The sequence below is a fragment of the Centroberyx gerrardi genome, chromosome 18 (genome assembly GCF_048128805.1).
Source record: "Centroberyx gerrardi isolate f3 chromosome 18, fCenGer3.hap1.cur.20231027, whole genome shotgun sequence".
Classification (NCBI taxonomy): Eukaryota; Metazoa; Chordata; class Actinopteri; order Beryciformes; family Berycidae; genus Centroberyx; species Centroberyx gerrardi.
This window is the reverse complement of record NC_136014.1, coordinates 1,936,835-1,950,418: the sequence shown is the minus strand read 5'-3', so window position 1 is coordinate 1,950,418 and position 13,584 is coordinate 1,936,835. Positions and strand designations below refer to the sequence as shown.

Sequence of the window (13,584 nt, the reverse complement as noted above, 5' to 3'; positions counted from 1 at the left end):
CATCTAAAGGCCAATATTCAGTTATAGTCATGGGCGGGGCGTCGCATTTCCATGTTTCGCCACGAAACAGGAAGTGGTATGTAACTCCGCTGGACGTGGTCAAATCTGGCCCAAACTTCACATGTTTGATAAGTGTCATGGCCTCAAGACATCGACATGGCAATATTCATTTATAGTCATAGCGCCACCTACTGGCAAAACAGGAAGTGCTTTGTATCTCGGCTGTACGTGGTCTAATCTGCCCCAAACTTCACATTTTTTATGAGAGTCCTGGCCTCAACATTTCTACATGCCAATATTCTGTTATAGTCATAGCTCCACCTACTGGCAACACAGGAAATGGCTTGTAACTCGGCTGTACGTGGTCTAATCTGACCCAAACTTCACATGTTTGATGACAGTCCCAGCCTGAACTGGCAATATTTAGTCATAGTCATAGCGCCACCTACTGGCAAAACAGGAAGTGGTTTGTAACTCGGCTGTACGTGGTCAAATCTGCCCCAAACTTCACATGTTTGCTAAGTGTCCCAGCCTGAACACATCCACAGGCCAATATTCAGTTATAGACATAGCGCCACCTACTGGCAACACAGGAAATGACACGTTATATACAGAAAATCAGAGCCGCGTCTACAGGTCGGTGTCCAGCAACGATGCCGCGGCTGCGGCACACCCCGACATGCGCGAAGTGCGAGGGCCCGATCATCGCTGCTTGCAGCTTTAATTATTATTAGATTTCCCTCCAATGAATCGCATTTTTAAGGGGCTAAAGGTGCTCGGATAGTTGCGAAACTTTGCACATGCCTCACAAGTGCTGAAAAATTTTATATTTTATGTGTCTTGCACATGGGTGTGGCAAAATGGCTCAATAGCGCCCCCTACAAAATTTCAAATAAATACCCGTCGCGCTACGTTTCACCTACATGTATGAAATTTGCCAGGCACATGTATCATGTCCAGACTTAAAAAAAAGGTCAATGGCTGCCATGACCTAAACCCAACAGGAAGTCAGCCATTTTGCATTTATTGTGGCATTTTTGGCCATTTACAGGGGTCATACTTTAACGAACTCCTCCTAGGAGGTTAATCGGATCCACCTCAAACTTGGTCAGCGTATATAACAGACCTTGACGATGAAAAATTATCAAAAGCTTGAGTTTACGTCCAACGGTGTGGGCGTGGCGAGGCGTCGAATTTCCATGTTTCGCCACGAAACAGGAAGTGCTATGTAACTCCACTGTACATGGTCAAATCTGCCCCAAACTTCACATGTTTGATAAGGGTCATGGCCTCAAGACATCGACATGGCAATATTCAGTTATAGTCATAGCGCCACCTACTGGCAAAACAGGAAGTGGTTTGTAACTCCACTGTACATGGTCAAATCTGCCCCAAATTTCACATGTTTGATAAGTGTCATGGCTTCAAGACATCGACATGGCAATATTCAGTTATAGTCATAGCGCCACCTACTGGCAACACAGGAAGTGGTTTGTAACTCCACTGTACATGGTCAAATCTGCCCCAAACTTCACATGTTTGATGAGAGTCCCGGCCTGAGCACATCTACAGGCCAATATTCCGTTACAGTCATAGCGCCACCTACTGGCAACACAGGAAGTGGTTTGGAACTCGGCTGTACATGGTCACATCTGCCCCAAACTTCACATGTTTGATAAGTGTCCCGGCCTGAGCACATCTACAGGCCAATATTCCGTTACAGTCATAGCGCCACCTACTGGCAAAACAGGAAGTGGTTTGTAACTCGGCTGTACATGGTCACATCTGCCCCAAACTTCACGTTTGATGCCTGTCCCGGCCTGAGCACATCTACAGGCCAATTTTCAATCATAGTCATAGCGCCACCTACTGCCAACACAGGAAGTGTTTTATAACTCCACTGTACGTGGTCACATCTGCCCCAAACTTCACACGTTTGATGACAGTCCCGGCCTAAAGACACCTACATGCCAATATTCAGTTATAGTCATAGCGCCACCTACTGGCAACACAGGAAATGACACGTTCTATACTGAAAATTCTGAGCTGCGTCCATCGGTCAGTGTCCAGTAACGATGCGGCGGCTGCAGCACACCCCAACGTGCGCAAAGTGCGAGGGCCCGATCATCGCTGCTTGCAGCTTTAATTGTTTTTGTTATTATTAACTCAAACTTTTTATCTTGTTAATCTTTACAAGTTATCTGTAGCAACAGAAAAGCCAGCCCAAAATTATATCAAGAAAATAATACAATTCAAATTTTAACAAACGTAAAAAAAGTAGCCACATGGCCATGCTCGTGCTCAGCCGACCATGGTAGTGTTCCCCCTCACGGGAGAAGAGGCACACTGATGCAGATTTTGTAGTGAAAAGGGGAGAAGTAGCCGCCAGTTAAACAAGGATGTGAGGACAGAATTGGTCCAAATAAAAGGCAGGGTAAATCAGAAACACGTACACTTCAAGTGATGATTTCAAACCTGTCTCAGAAGATAGCACAATACTCACCGAGGCAAAAGAGCCATATTTATAGCAAGTGACAACATGCCCGCCTGTAGTGGTGGCTAGTGGTGGACAGCTCACCCTTTTGGCGAGGCTGAGCATAGAAACTACAATATGAGCACAGAAAACTATAGTGTGTGAGCATAGAAAAATATAGTGAGCATAGATAACTATAGTATGAGTATTGACTACTAGAGAATGAGCATAAAAAACTATTGTATGGACATAGAAAACTGCAATAAGAGCATAGAAAACTATAGTATGAGCGTAGAAAACTATAGTATGAGCATGAAAGCTATATGAGCATAGAAAAGTTTAGTGTGAGCATAGATAACTACAGTATTAGCATAGAAAACTATGGTATGAGCATAGAAAACCTGAACATAGAAAACTGTGAGCATAGAAATAGTGTGAGAAAACTATAGTGTAAGCATAGGAAACTACAGTATGGACATAGACAACTACAGTATGAGCATATACAACTGTAGTGTGAGCATAAAAAACTATGGTGTGAGCATAGGAAACTATAACATGAGCATGAAACTATAGTATGGGCATAGAAACTGTAGTATGAGCTTAGAAAACTACAGTATGAGCATAGGAAACTATAGTATGAGTGTAAAAAACTATAGTATGACCGTAGAAAACTACAGTATGACCATAGCAAACTACAGTATGACCATAGCAAACTACAGTATGGCCATAGAAAACTATAGTATGAGCACATTGGAGATGATAATGCATTTCTAGCTGACATATGCAAATGAATACATCATCCAAATACCTCTTGCTCAATATCTGTGTAATATTTCCCAAATGCCTTCAATACAAAAGTGTCATGCTGTAATCATGTCTTTCCATAATTTCAAAGACACCATTGGTGTCTTTGAGCTTGATTTACTCTCTATATCCCTTATGAACTGGCGCCTCCCTCTGGCCAGAAACAGAAATAATTTAGTGTTTTGTTTGAAATAAACATTTTGTTATTTACCAAATTTACTTGGGTCAACAGAAAAATGATTGATTTCACAATATTTTAATTCACTAGAAGTTATCCCAATTACAGAATGTATAAGAATGCCAATTCAATACCAAATCAACAACTAAAATCTTCTCATGGGTTGCTGGGACTAAATCTTTAAATGGGGGTCTGGAGGGTCTAATGTGGGTCTATTTGGGGTCTGTAACATGAAAACGTTTGAGACCCCCTGCTATATACCATACATATATGAGCATGTTTTCATTTCAAGCATTCACACATAGCACTGATACACACGGCATCAGTTTTATTAGCGGCAGTGAACACTGAAATGTATCTTTACAGGGTGTGCACAAATACACTGCAATGTAAAACTATTTACAGCCTGAAAATACACGTAATATTCCTTTATTTCTAACAAATTAGTATTAATTTCTATTGAATTTCTGTGAAAAACACACATGGTTGAGGTTTGCACGGTAACACACTAGTAAACCACAAAGAAGATAAAAATTGTACTTTACATCTGTACTTTACATCACCAAATGGAATGTTTTTCTTGTGCAAAAAAAAGAAACATTCCCGCCACTACATGGTTGACATTCAGAGAAAAAATGCTTCTGGTTGGAATTTAACCCCATCACATTATGTACAACTCTACATTTCAAATATGAAATTACATTTTCTTTTAATCAGTCACAGCCAAATTTCCACAGTTGTTATCGTCATTAAAATCACTTCACCAGCTTGGACTGCATATCGCTATTGTTGGGCAAAAACCTAGTATCTCCAAAATGTCAACTTTTCAGGAGGTAAGAAAAACAGCCTTGTTTTCAGCGTGACCACCATGCTATTTGTGAGTATATCCAGTGGGTTTTGATGGGCTTCATAAGCCCAAGAGGTTGTAGAACTTTCTCAACCCATAGAGTTCAATTGAAATGTAATCCTTCAATTGACATTAAAGCATGAAAACCAGTTAGAGTTATGAGGTTTCTACCCGACAACAACGATTATGTTAATTATGTGAACAGGACACAATGCCAATAATCAATCAATAGCAGTAGATCAATATATCTACACATGGAAAGATGAGATCCATGGGTCACCTCCACATCCCCTTTAAACACCTGAAAACACTCACACAGCTTCATCATCATCATCATCCTCACCTTCATCCTCATCATTATCATCTTCACCATTAGCATCATCATCATCACTACCACTTTTATCATCATCATTAGCATCACTATCATCATTAACATCATCATTAGCATCATCATTATCACACCATCATCATCATCATCTTTATCATTAGTGTTGTCATCATCATCCTGACCACCATCATCATCATCATCATCACCGCTATCATCATCATCAAAAAGAAACGTATGATCCTAAATGTCTTCAGCATCTCATTCATCCTCCTCCTCAGTGTCGTCATGGTAACGATGATGATCTTCATCTTCATCTTCCGTCTCCTCCGTCCGCTGAGTTTCCAAGGTGACGTCGTCCTGACAGATGTTGCATAGTGACGGTGAGTGACAGTTTACAGTTTTCTGGTCAATGGGGGGGGTCTGTAGAGAAGTGGCCCATGGTGAAGAGTCTCTCTGCTCCATCCATCTTTTCATTCCATCAGTCTCTCTCTCTCCCTGGCTCTGCTCCAGTCATTCCGTGTCCATCAGCCTGTCCATCCATCAGTCCGTCTCAAGGTGGTCGGTCCATCTGTTACGTTGCGGAGATGAAGGCTGCATTACGTGGCCTTGGCCTTCCCCTCCTCTTCCTCAGCTGGACTGTTGGGCGTGCCGGAGGACGAGCCCTCGCCCCCTCCCTCTCCATCATCTAACATGTGCACGCACATACAGACACAGACAGACACACAAAAGATAAATACACACACACGCACACACAAAGAGAAACACAGAGATCCATTTTACAAGATTGTTAATCTAGCATACATTACAGTATATAGACTGGAGTATAGAGGCTTTGCAGTTGTCTCACAAAACTCCTATAAACCAGTTCTGGCTCCATCATGGAGGTTAGTTAATAATATGGAAATACAGTATACCAACCAGGCTAGAAATTGAGATACCTGAAAAAGACTGGTGTAGATCCATTCAGTAACATAAAAGTATAAGTGAATAGTGTGATATGGTGGATTTGTTTCCAAATATAGGTTACTGTGACACAGTAAACTGTCTTGTCTTTAGCCCTAGTCTCTACTCCAAAACACTCTGTGAGTTGTAGTTTGAGAAGAGTCAGCTCAGTTAACCTGAACAAACTGTTAGCTAGCTAACTAGCTATCAGGCTCATTTAGCAAAGCAACTGATGTTAATGTTAATATGCAACTACTAGCTACTTCTGACACTAGCTTCTACTACGTACATTAGTGTGCATAAGTTGTGTTCAAGGCCCATTCCATTGAAAAATGCAATTTTGCAGCTTTCAGCGTGGTTGGGGCTTTTAGGCTGTAAATTGGCATGAGTGAATATTAAAAATCGGGGTTTGTTGTATTTTAAATAAACATTGTATGACCAAAACCTCAGCTTGCTTTTTGTGGTTTCATAATCGGCTAACAATAGGGTTATCATCATTGTCACCGAACAAGTGTAACTGGTATGTTGGGATTGCAAGCTAGATAGTTAGAAGCTAATCAGTTTGCGTGCTGCCAAAAATCACTAAAAGCGTCTGAAGCAGCATTTAGACATCATAGGTCACTAAAACTCTCCATTGAAGCCATACTAATGTAATTATTTTAGGTGGGCAGCTCCTTAAGGCAGGGTGAGGCAGGTTTCACTGCAGGTTTTACAGACCGTGGACTGTAGTAAAATCCTCCCACACCATCCACTACATCAGGGATGGATGACAATGATGACACTGGACAATACTGACCATATCGTGGTCAGTATATCACTGTAGTAAAGGACGCTGGATACTGAATCTTAAGGCCCACAGATCCCTTCTAGCTAAAACACATTACTGTATCATTTCCTTGTGGTGGCGCTTTTCACGCTAGTATATAATCCCTGCTCCCTCTAACTTCCCTAAACCACTTCAACAATCCATCACCCATCATCCATCCACCCCTCCATCCAATCATCTAAAGTGTTTTTTTCCAGTGACTAAGCAAAGCCTTATTTTCCTAATTGTGAAACGGTATGTTTCTCAGCCATGCTTTGGCCTTCCCAGTCTACCTTCCTAAATTCAAAATAATGTGAAGAAATTTTGAAAACCTTTCCCCAAATGAAAAATTAATATATTCTAGGAGGAAAAAAAATGCCATATTTTCAGCGAAATATGTATTAACCTGTCAGACAGAAGGTACATTAATAATGGGACAATACACTGCATATTGTATGTCCTTCGATAAACGTGTCTATTGATTTAGCGATTGATTAGTATGACATTTTTTAGCCATTCGTTTTGTCATGGTTGCTATCTGAATCTGGTTATAATATGTTATTTGATGTTTTTGCTTGGGCAATATGTACTTTTGTGTTTCATGCCAATAAAGCACCTTTGAATTGAATTGAATTCTCTTTTAAATAGTCAAGTGTACAGTACAGAGCTATCCTGTGCAATGTGTAATCTACCATCAAAATGATCAGGAAAGGGCTATCTGCCAATGATTTTTATTTGAAAGAAATCAATGTAATTATCTTATACAGAAAAATGACATGACTAGCTTGGGTAAATGCTTTGGGAATGTTACCAGAATGGAGGTTAAGCTTAAAGTAAGAAACAGGGACATTTTTATATAGATAAATGTTTTGCTACTCTCTATCACTGATTGCTTTAACTCAATAGTTCAAGTTCAAGTTCATTTATTCATATAGCCCTTTATCACAAGCATGTCTCAAAGGACTTTAGAGAAGAATGAGCTTAACTAGAACTGGTCAACAATCAGTCATAGAACAGAATGATGTAACACAAACTCAAGGAAGCAGAACAAAGCACAAGATGCACAATAGCGAGTTTTAGAAAGACATAGCAGGCCTATCTATCCTACGTAGCCTAACCTACCCGGCACCACCAATGTTAGACCTTCAGTGCATAAAAAACAATAGTGATTCAACCTATAGCCAGTTCATAAAGCTTCTACATTTGCTGTTCTAAATACCCGCTGTCTGGTAGCTCTTTCCTGGGAATAATCCTCTGGTACACAGGAAGTGATGCGTTTTATGTTTCCGGTTTGTTTGGAAAGAATAGAAGAAGAACTGGGTAGTTAGCATGAGCAGCGATCGCAACCACAGCTGAAGAGAGAAAGAAGAGAGCGGCACCTACAGAAACTCAAACTTCATCAACAGAAAATCCAAGGAAAAAGACGTCACAGTACTGGACACACAGTTTGATTGACAGGTGATCTCTGGGAAGTGCAATGAGCGCTTAGCACCGAACATGGAATCAAAAAAAAAAAAAACAGGATCTCGAGGATTACCAATTGAAGCCTGAACTAAAAATGATCCGCAGTTAACAATTTCCACTGCAGAAGAAGACTTGATCCAAGACCAGGTTTAGAAACCCACCAGCTACGGAGAGTTCGGCCAGTTTTCCAGACACATCGCCGGCCCCGGCCCCAGCGTTGGAGCCCAGGATGTCGGGCATGGCGTTACGTCGACCAGTACGCCCCGTTGACGCAAAGTCTGTGACAACAGGCTCCACATCAGTCATCTCTGGCAGCTGTCTTCATAGCCTCATAGTCTGTGGAAAAGAAGACAGTTTGTTACCATGATGATTTTACTGCAATTAATAATAGACCGGACATCCCCGTGTTCCAGGGACCATCCCCAGATTTGGTGCTTTGTCCCCGGTTGGCAATGTCCTCGGGCATTTACTGATGCTAGTTTTTCTGGAGTAGGCCTACAATAGACTCGAAAATTTGAATTGTTGTAGTTTATTTCCCGCTGCTCTGAAGGGCCTCCTTGCATTTTTCCACACAATTCCACGGCAGTTAAGTTTGTCTGGAGTCCCGTTCATATCTACGGTCAATTTTTCTGCCATATCTCAAATGAGCTTTCTGTCAGTTTAGCTGAAATGTTATAAAATGTTCTACATTTGAACTTTTCCTGACTACATATGAAATATAACTGATCATCACGTGTCTCTTCATAAATTCAGGTATGGTCCTGGACATAATCTTTGATATTTTTGCATAATTAAGAAATTCTCTGTTTTGGAGTAATTTATGATCACCAAAGATTATAAAAGGTAATTTGATTGAAATAATGTATTTTTGTACTCCATGATTCCCAATATATCGGTCTGGCATTAATTGTAAATTATAATGATTTCCACAAAGGTTGTCTTAAAGACAATGCTGTGTCAGTTTTTTTGCAAATTACTGCATATTTTTTATTTTAAACTTTATGAGTTGTCTCTATATTTTTTTTAAATTATTTATTCTCTGTGGGTATATTTTACTATAAAATACACTTTGAAAACTGATATTGGCCTTATGCATCATTTCACGCTCAGTACAAAGTCTTGTCCTTGTCTGAGTTCAGTCTAAACCTGTCTCGTGTACGGACAGAACAAGCAGTACTTGTAATACTAGTATAGTCTGTAGTCAGCTCCGTTGCTAGGCAATATTTGACAAACCCCATTTGGACTCATTGTTAGCAGCATGAGGCCTAGCAACGGAGCTCGCCATTTTAAATGACAGCTGACTCTGGAGTCAATATTATCTGCGGGTCCAAGTACTACAGGTATGTAGAAGACAGATTATATATAGGTCCAAAATCACCAAACTTATCCTTTAAGTTTTGATTTGTCACTTTCCTACCAGTGTCCATATGTAACACCAGAATTTAATTTGGGCAAATCTACGGTGTCTCAATTAGTGAGGATGAGACGCTCTTCTCTGTTGTAGCCCCACTTTAGATATAAAACTCTTGCCTAGTGCAGCTTTAAGAAATTAAGAGGTACAGTCTTATAAAGCCATACCACCGCTAGTGGATCAATACTACAGCATGACCAGTGATCCTTTGCTGATTGAATTTAGAACCTCTGCTGGTGATTTAACCAAAACCCACAAATTACATCAATAGCCATTTCTAATGGCATTTATCTATTTTGTTCTATCCAATCACCCTTGCTGCCTTCCCTTAATGGCTATTGATCTGCCAGCATTTTCTCTGGGCTGACCATATAAATCTCATTTAAGTGACTGACGCATGTGTGCATGTATGTGTGTGTGTGTGTGAGAGAGAGAGAGACAGAGCAATATGTGTGTGCTGTTTATCTGTGTATGGTATCTGTGGCTTTGGTGGTTCTGTTGGTGTAAACTAAACCACATGTTAAAGTCACTCATCAGTGGTAAAAGAATCCCTAGGTAACAATTATCCATTCCTTTCCCCATTAATATACGCTTTTTCATTAGATTAAAACAGTTGCTTGATGAATGTGAGTTCTAACCAATGTCCCATTAAACAGCAGTGCTTTATTTCAAACCTCAATAACCTTGATGACAGAAAAAACTTCAATATAGCAAAGGACTTGTCCACACTGTTCCCGTTAACAACTCACTCTTGCTGATGGGCTTTAACACTTTGGCAATAAGACATCTTTCAGGCATCTCTGAAGAACAAAGGGAAACATTACCAAGTACTGAATTGGCTGCCAATAATGGCAAGATGGTGTGTGGGAGGTTAAATCCCAATGTCATCCCACATCCTGTACATTTAGATCCATTCAGAGAGTTGACAATCTCTTTTTATCAGCTTCTTTTATGAATGAGATTCAGTGTCCTTGCTTTACCTTTTTTTTTTTTTTTTCCCCACTTCTTTGCCTTGGAAGTATACAACATGCAATGAGGTAAAAACGTGGTGCCATAATGCAAAGTACAGTGACTATTTAGGCCAGCAGATGGCTCTGGTATCTGTCCAATTGTTGCTCTGTCCAATCATTAATGGTGTGTGGATGAGAGATGTATAGAGAGACTGGACAAATGGTGCAGCTTATGCTATTGATTTATAGTATATTGAGTTTATACAATATTCCTTTTGTACCCTTTTTTCCATAATTATGTTTTCCGAGGTATCCCCCTCTTCCTGATTTGGATTTAAATTAGATTTTTTACAGTATTTCATGGGGTATTTTCATTTCACAAGTATGGTACAGGGATTAATTATCAAAACTGAATGCTAATACATCCATATAGCCTCTGGTACCTAAAGACCATTCCAAGAAATACAAAATTGCCAGGGGTGGAAAGAGTACCAAAATATCCTGCTCAAGTATAAATGCTGTTACTTGAGTAGATGGAATTTTACATGTAGTAGATGTAAAATTATTGATATAAAAATCGATACCCCGACATTTGCAGGGGCCCCTTATGATTTCAACCACCCTTATCCCAGCCCCTTATTATTCAGTCCCTTTTTGGTCGCGGAGGCTATATCTGCGTCCTGGGTGTGACTCTGGCAATGCCCCCTCTCTTCCTGATTGTCTTTGCTGAACATCACCCTCCGGTACATTCACCTCTTCCAGGGGGTGATATGGTCGTAGGTTGTGCACTTATTGGACCTCCCAAGCTTATGTGAGCATCATTGTACATTTCATAATTAAGTTCCTGTATCAGGCTTGCATCTGGGATGGCCCCCACAGTCGCAACAACATACACGTGGTTGTACTCTCTGAATCTCCGTAGATCACAACAGCACCTGTAGGTCAGAGTGCAGCAGACCTAGATCTACTGAGTTGCCTGCTGTTTAGAGTATGTTGGGTAGAGTTGACGATACAGCTCGTGCTTCTTCCACACAAACTTCTCCAGGTTTTCATTTGCTCTCTGCCGTGTCTCCAAGTCTCTTTGGAGATCCGCCCTATTAAGAAAGTTGCCATAGTAAGAGAGAAAAGCTGAGGTGAACTGTGTCCAGTTGGTCATGTGAGCTCTCTTGCAGCTCCACCATTTTTTGGCTGTCCCCTTAAGGTGGTAATCCAGTTGCAGCAACCACTGGTTCTTGGGGACTAGCTGTGATGCATATTAGCGCTCAACTGCGGCTATGAAGTCCACTGACTTGGTATTGTCTTTACCCCCGAAACTCAGGGATCTGCACAGTAGTTGGCCCCCAAGGGAAGGACTATGTGGTAGCAGCCAATTAGTATTGACTGGGGTTTGTGCCGGTTGTAAGGTCAAAAGCTGTTGCTGGTAGGGCCCATTAACAGGCATGTGGATGATCCCTGATATTACTACAACACCATATCTTCATCTGTGTTCTTAAAATAGCAAGGTAGTTGTTTTCTAACTAACTGACTCCAGTCTTGCTAATGTTAGTTGGGTAGCTAGCTTCAAAATTCTTTTGGACATTAACCAGCAATACACCAGTAGCAGCAGACAAGATAGCCTAGTCCTCCTACCTTAGATGCAAAAAAAACCCCAAAACGTTAGCCTACTTGGCTATCTACACTGGCAGTTGCCAGCATGACTATGAAAATGTTAGGTACTCAGTCAAGGGGGTCATCCCTATGTTCCCTCAGCCCTATGTTCCCTCAGCCATATGTGTTTAGGCAAGGAGCTCGTATGGTTGAGGTTAGGGTTAGGGTTGCTTGCGGTCGAGTGGTTCCAGAGCAGATGAGGTGGTTGGGTTGAGGCATGAGGTCACTGAGGTTAAGGTTAGAGCAAGCTTGCGGTCAAGGCTGTCAGAAGGTAAGTTGGGATAGGGTTGAGGGAACATAGGGCTGAGGGAACATAGACACGCTCCCCAGTCAAGCTAGTGTTTCGTGATCAACAGTTTAGCTAAGTAGGCTACCGATTTTATTCTTTATTCTTTACCATATTGGATGGCTTGCATCTTGTATAAAATGTTGCTTTGCATCACTCATTATTCTACTGAAATCGAACAGCCAGGTACTGAGCTGGCTTATTGTATGTACTTTATAATTAATATCTTTTCAAGCTAATGCCAGTGTTGGAGCAGGGCTTGGAGAAAGAAAAACACACTTAGCTCTTCAAAACGGTACACTACAAAAAATAAATGACTAGAAACCACATAATATCAGTGCAGTTAGTTGGAAGGAATACACAACTACATAAAGCACTGCAATTCCAAGATGGAAATCTATACTTATTCATATTATTATTATTAATAAGAAATAGGCCAAACTAGATAGCTTGTCTGGAAGCGTACTGTAGCCAACAGCTCTTGTCAGATCAGATCTGTCATTTGTTTAGTCATAAAACATCCTATAGGATTAAAAAATGATATGATACAAAATGACATTGGTGGTTGTAAAAAGCAATTGTTTGATGTGGTATCTTGTGTTGTATGACAAATTGTTAATCTATGGGATTTTATTCTTTGTTGTTTATTTATCAGGTCAATTTTGTCAGATATCCATATTAAAAGGTACTAGAAATGAGTGTTCCAGAGCTTCTTGAAAAAAATTTCACATATATGAACTAGGCAATGGACAAAAAAAATAAAAATAATAATTATGTAAAATCAACCAGATGATGCTGAAAATCGTCACATACATTTTTGGGACTACTTGAAGACATTGATCAACACTCAGATTATTTTTTTCTCTACTACACAAAGTCATTTCAAAGGGGATGAAGAGATTTACATACTATTTGCGATTTAGGACTATTCAATTTCCTTTCCCATTTATCACGGCCCTATCTTCATACCCATATGGTGTCCAGCCTGCCAGAGTGGGGTAGTCCAGACTCTGGTAATCTGTCTAAAGGATCCAGTCCTGAGATGGAGAATTTAATCAAACCTTCTCTCTCAATCACTGCGGACTGTCCAACTGCTTCCGTCTATTTCTGGCTTCCTACCAGACACAGCAAGCTCAACCTCACGGTCTGCTATCTACACCAGGGAGGGAACACACAAAGCTGAGCTACAGTAGCCCAAACTGGAGACAGAGGCTGACAGAGGCTGTGAGGTAGCTCCCTCCAGTGGGGTTACACTGATATACTGGACCGATATTAGAGTTTTATTAAAAGTCACATTTGGTCCAGTCAGTGTGGTCCACATCTGATGTGATGGATATGATGCAGTTTGACTGATTACATATTCATTGTAGAATTGATCATCTACACTGGTTGTCTGGGGCGACTATCAATTCAATCTGATTACTCAGAGTCAAACTAAAGTAAGACACT

At 40.6% G+C, this 13,584-nt stretch overlaps 1 protein-coding gene across 1 annotated transcript; it reads right to left on the bottom strand.

The window, feature by feature from the left end:
* Window positions 1-5,226: 5,226 nt before the first annotated feature.
* Window positions 5,227-8,147, bottom strand: pkib (protein kinase (cAMP-dependent, catalytic) inhibitor beta). Its single transcript, XM_071901243.1, has 2 exons — window positions 8,003-8,147; window positions 5,227-5,315 (listed from the first exon to the last, which is right to left on the bottom strand). The coding sequence occupies exons 1-2, from the start codon at window positions 8,145-8,147 to the stop codon at window positions 5,227-5,229; spliced, it is 234 nt and encodes a 77-aa protein (XP_071757344.1).
* Between the last annotated feature and the right edge of the window lie 5,437 nt (window positions 8,148-13,584).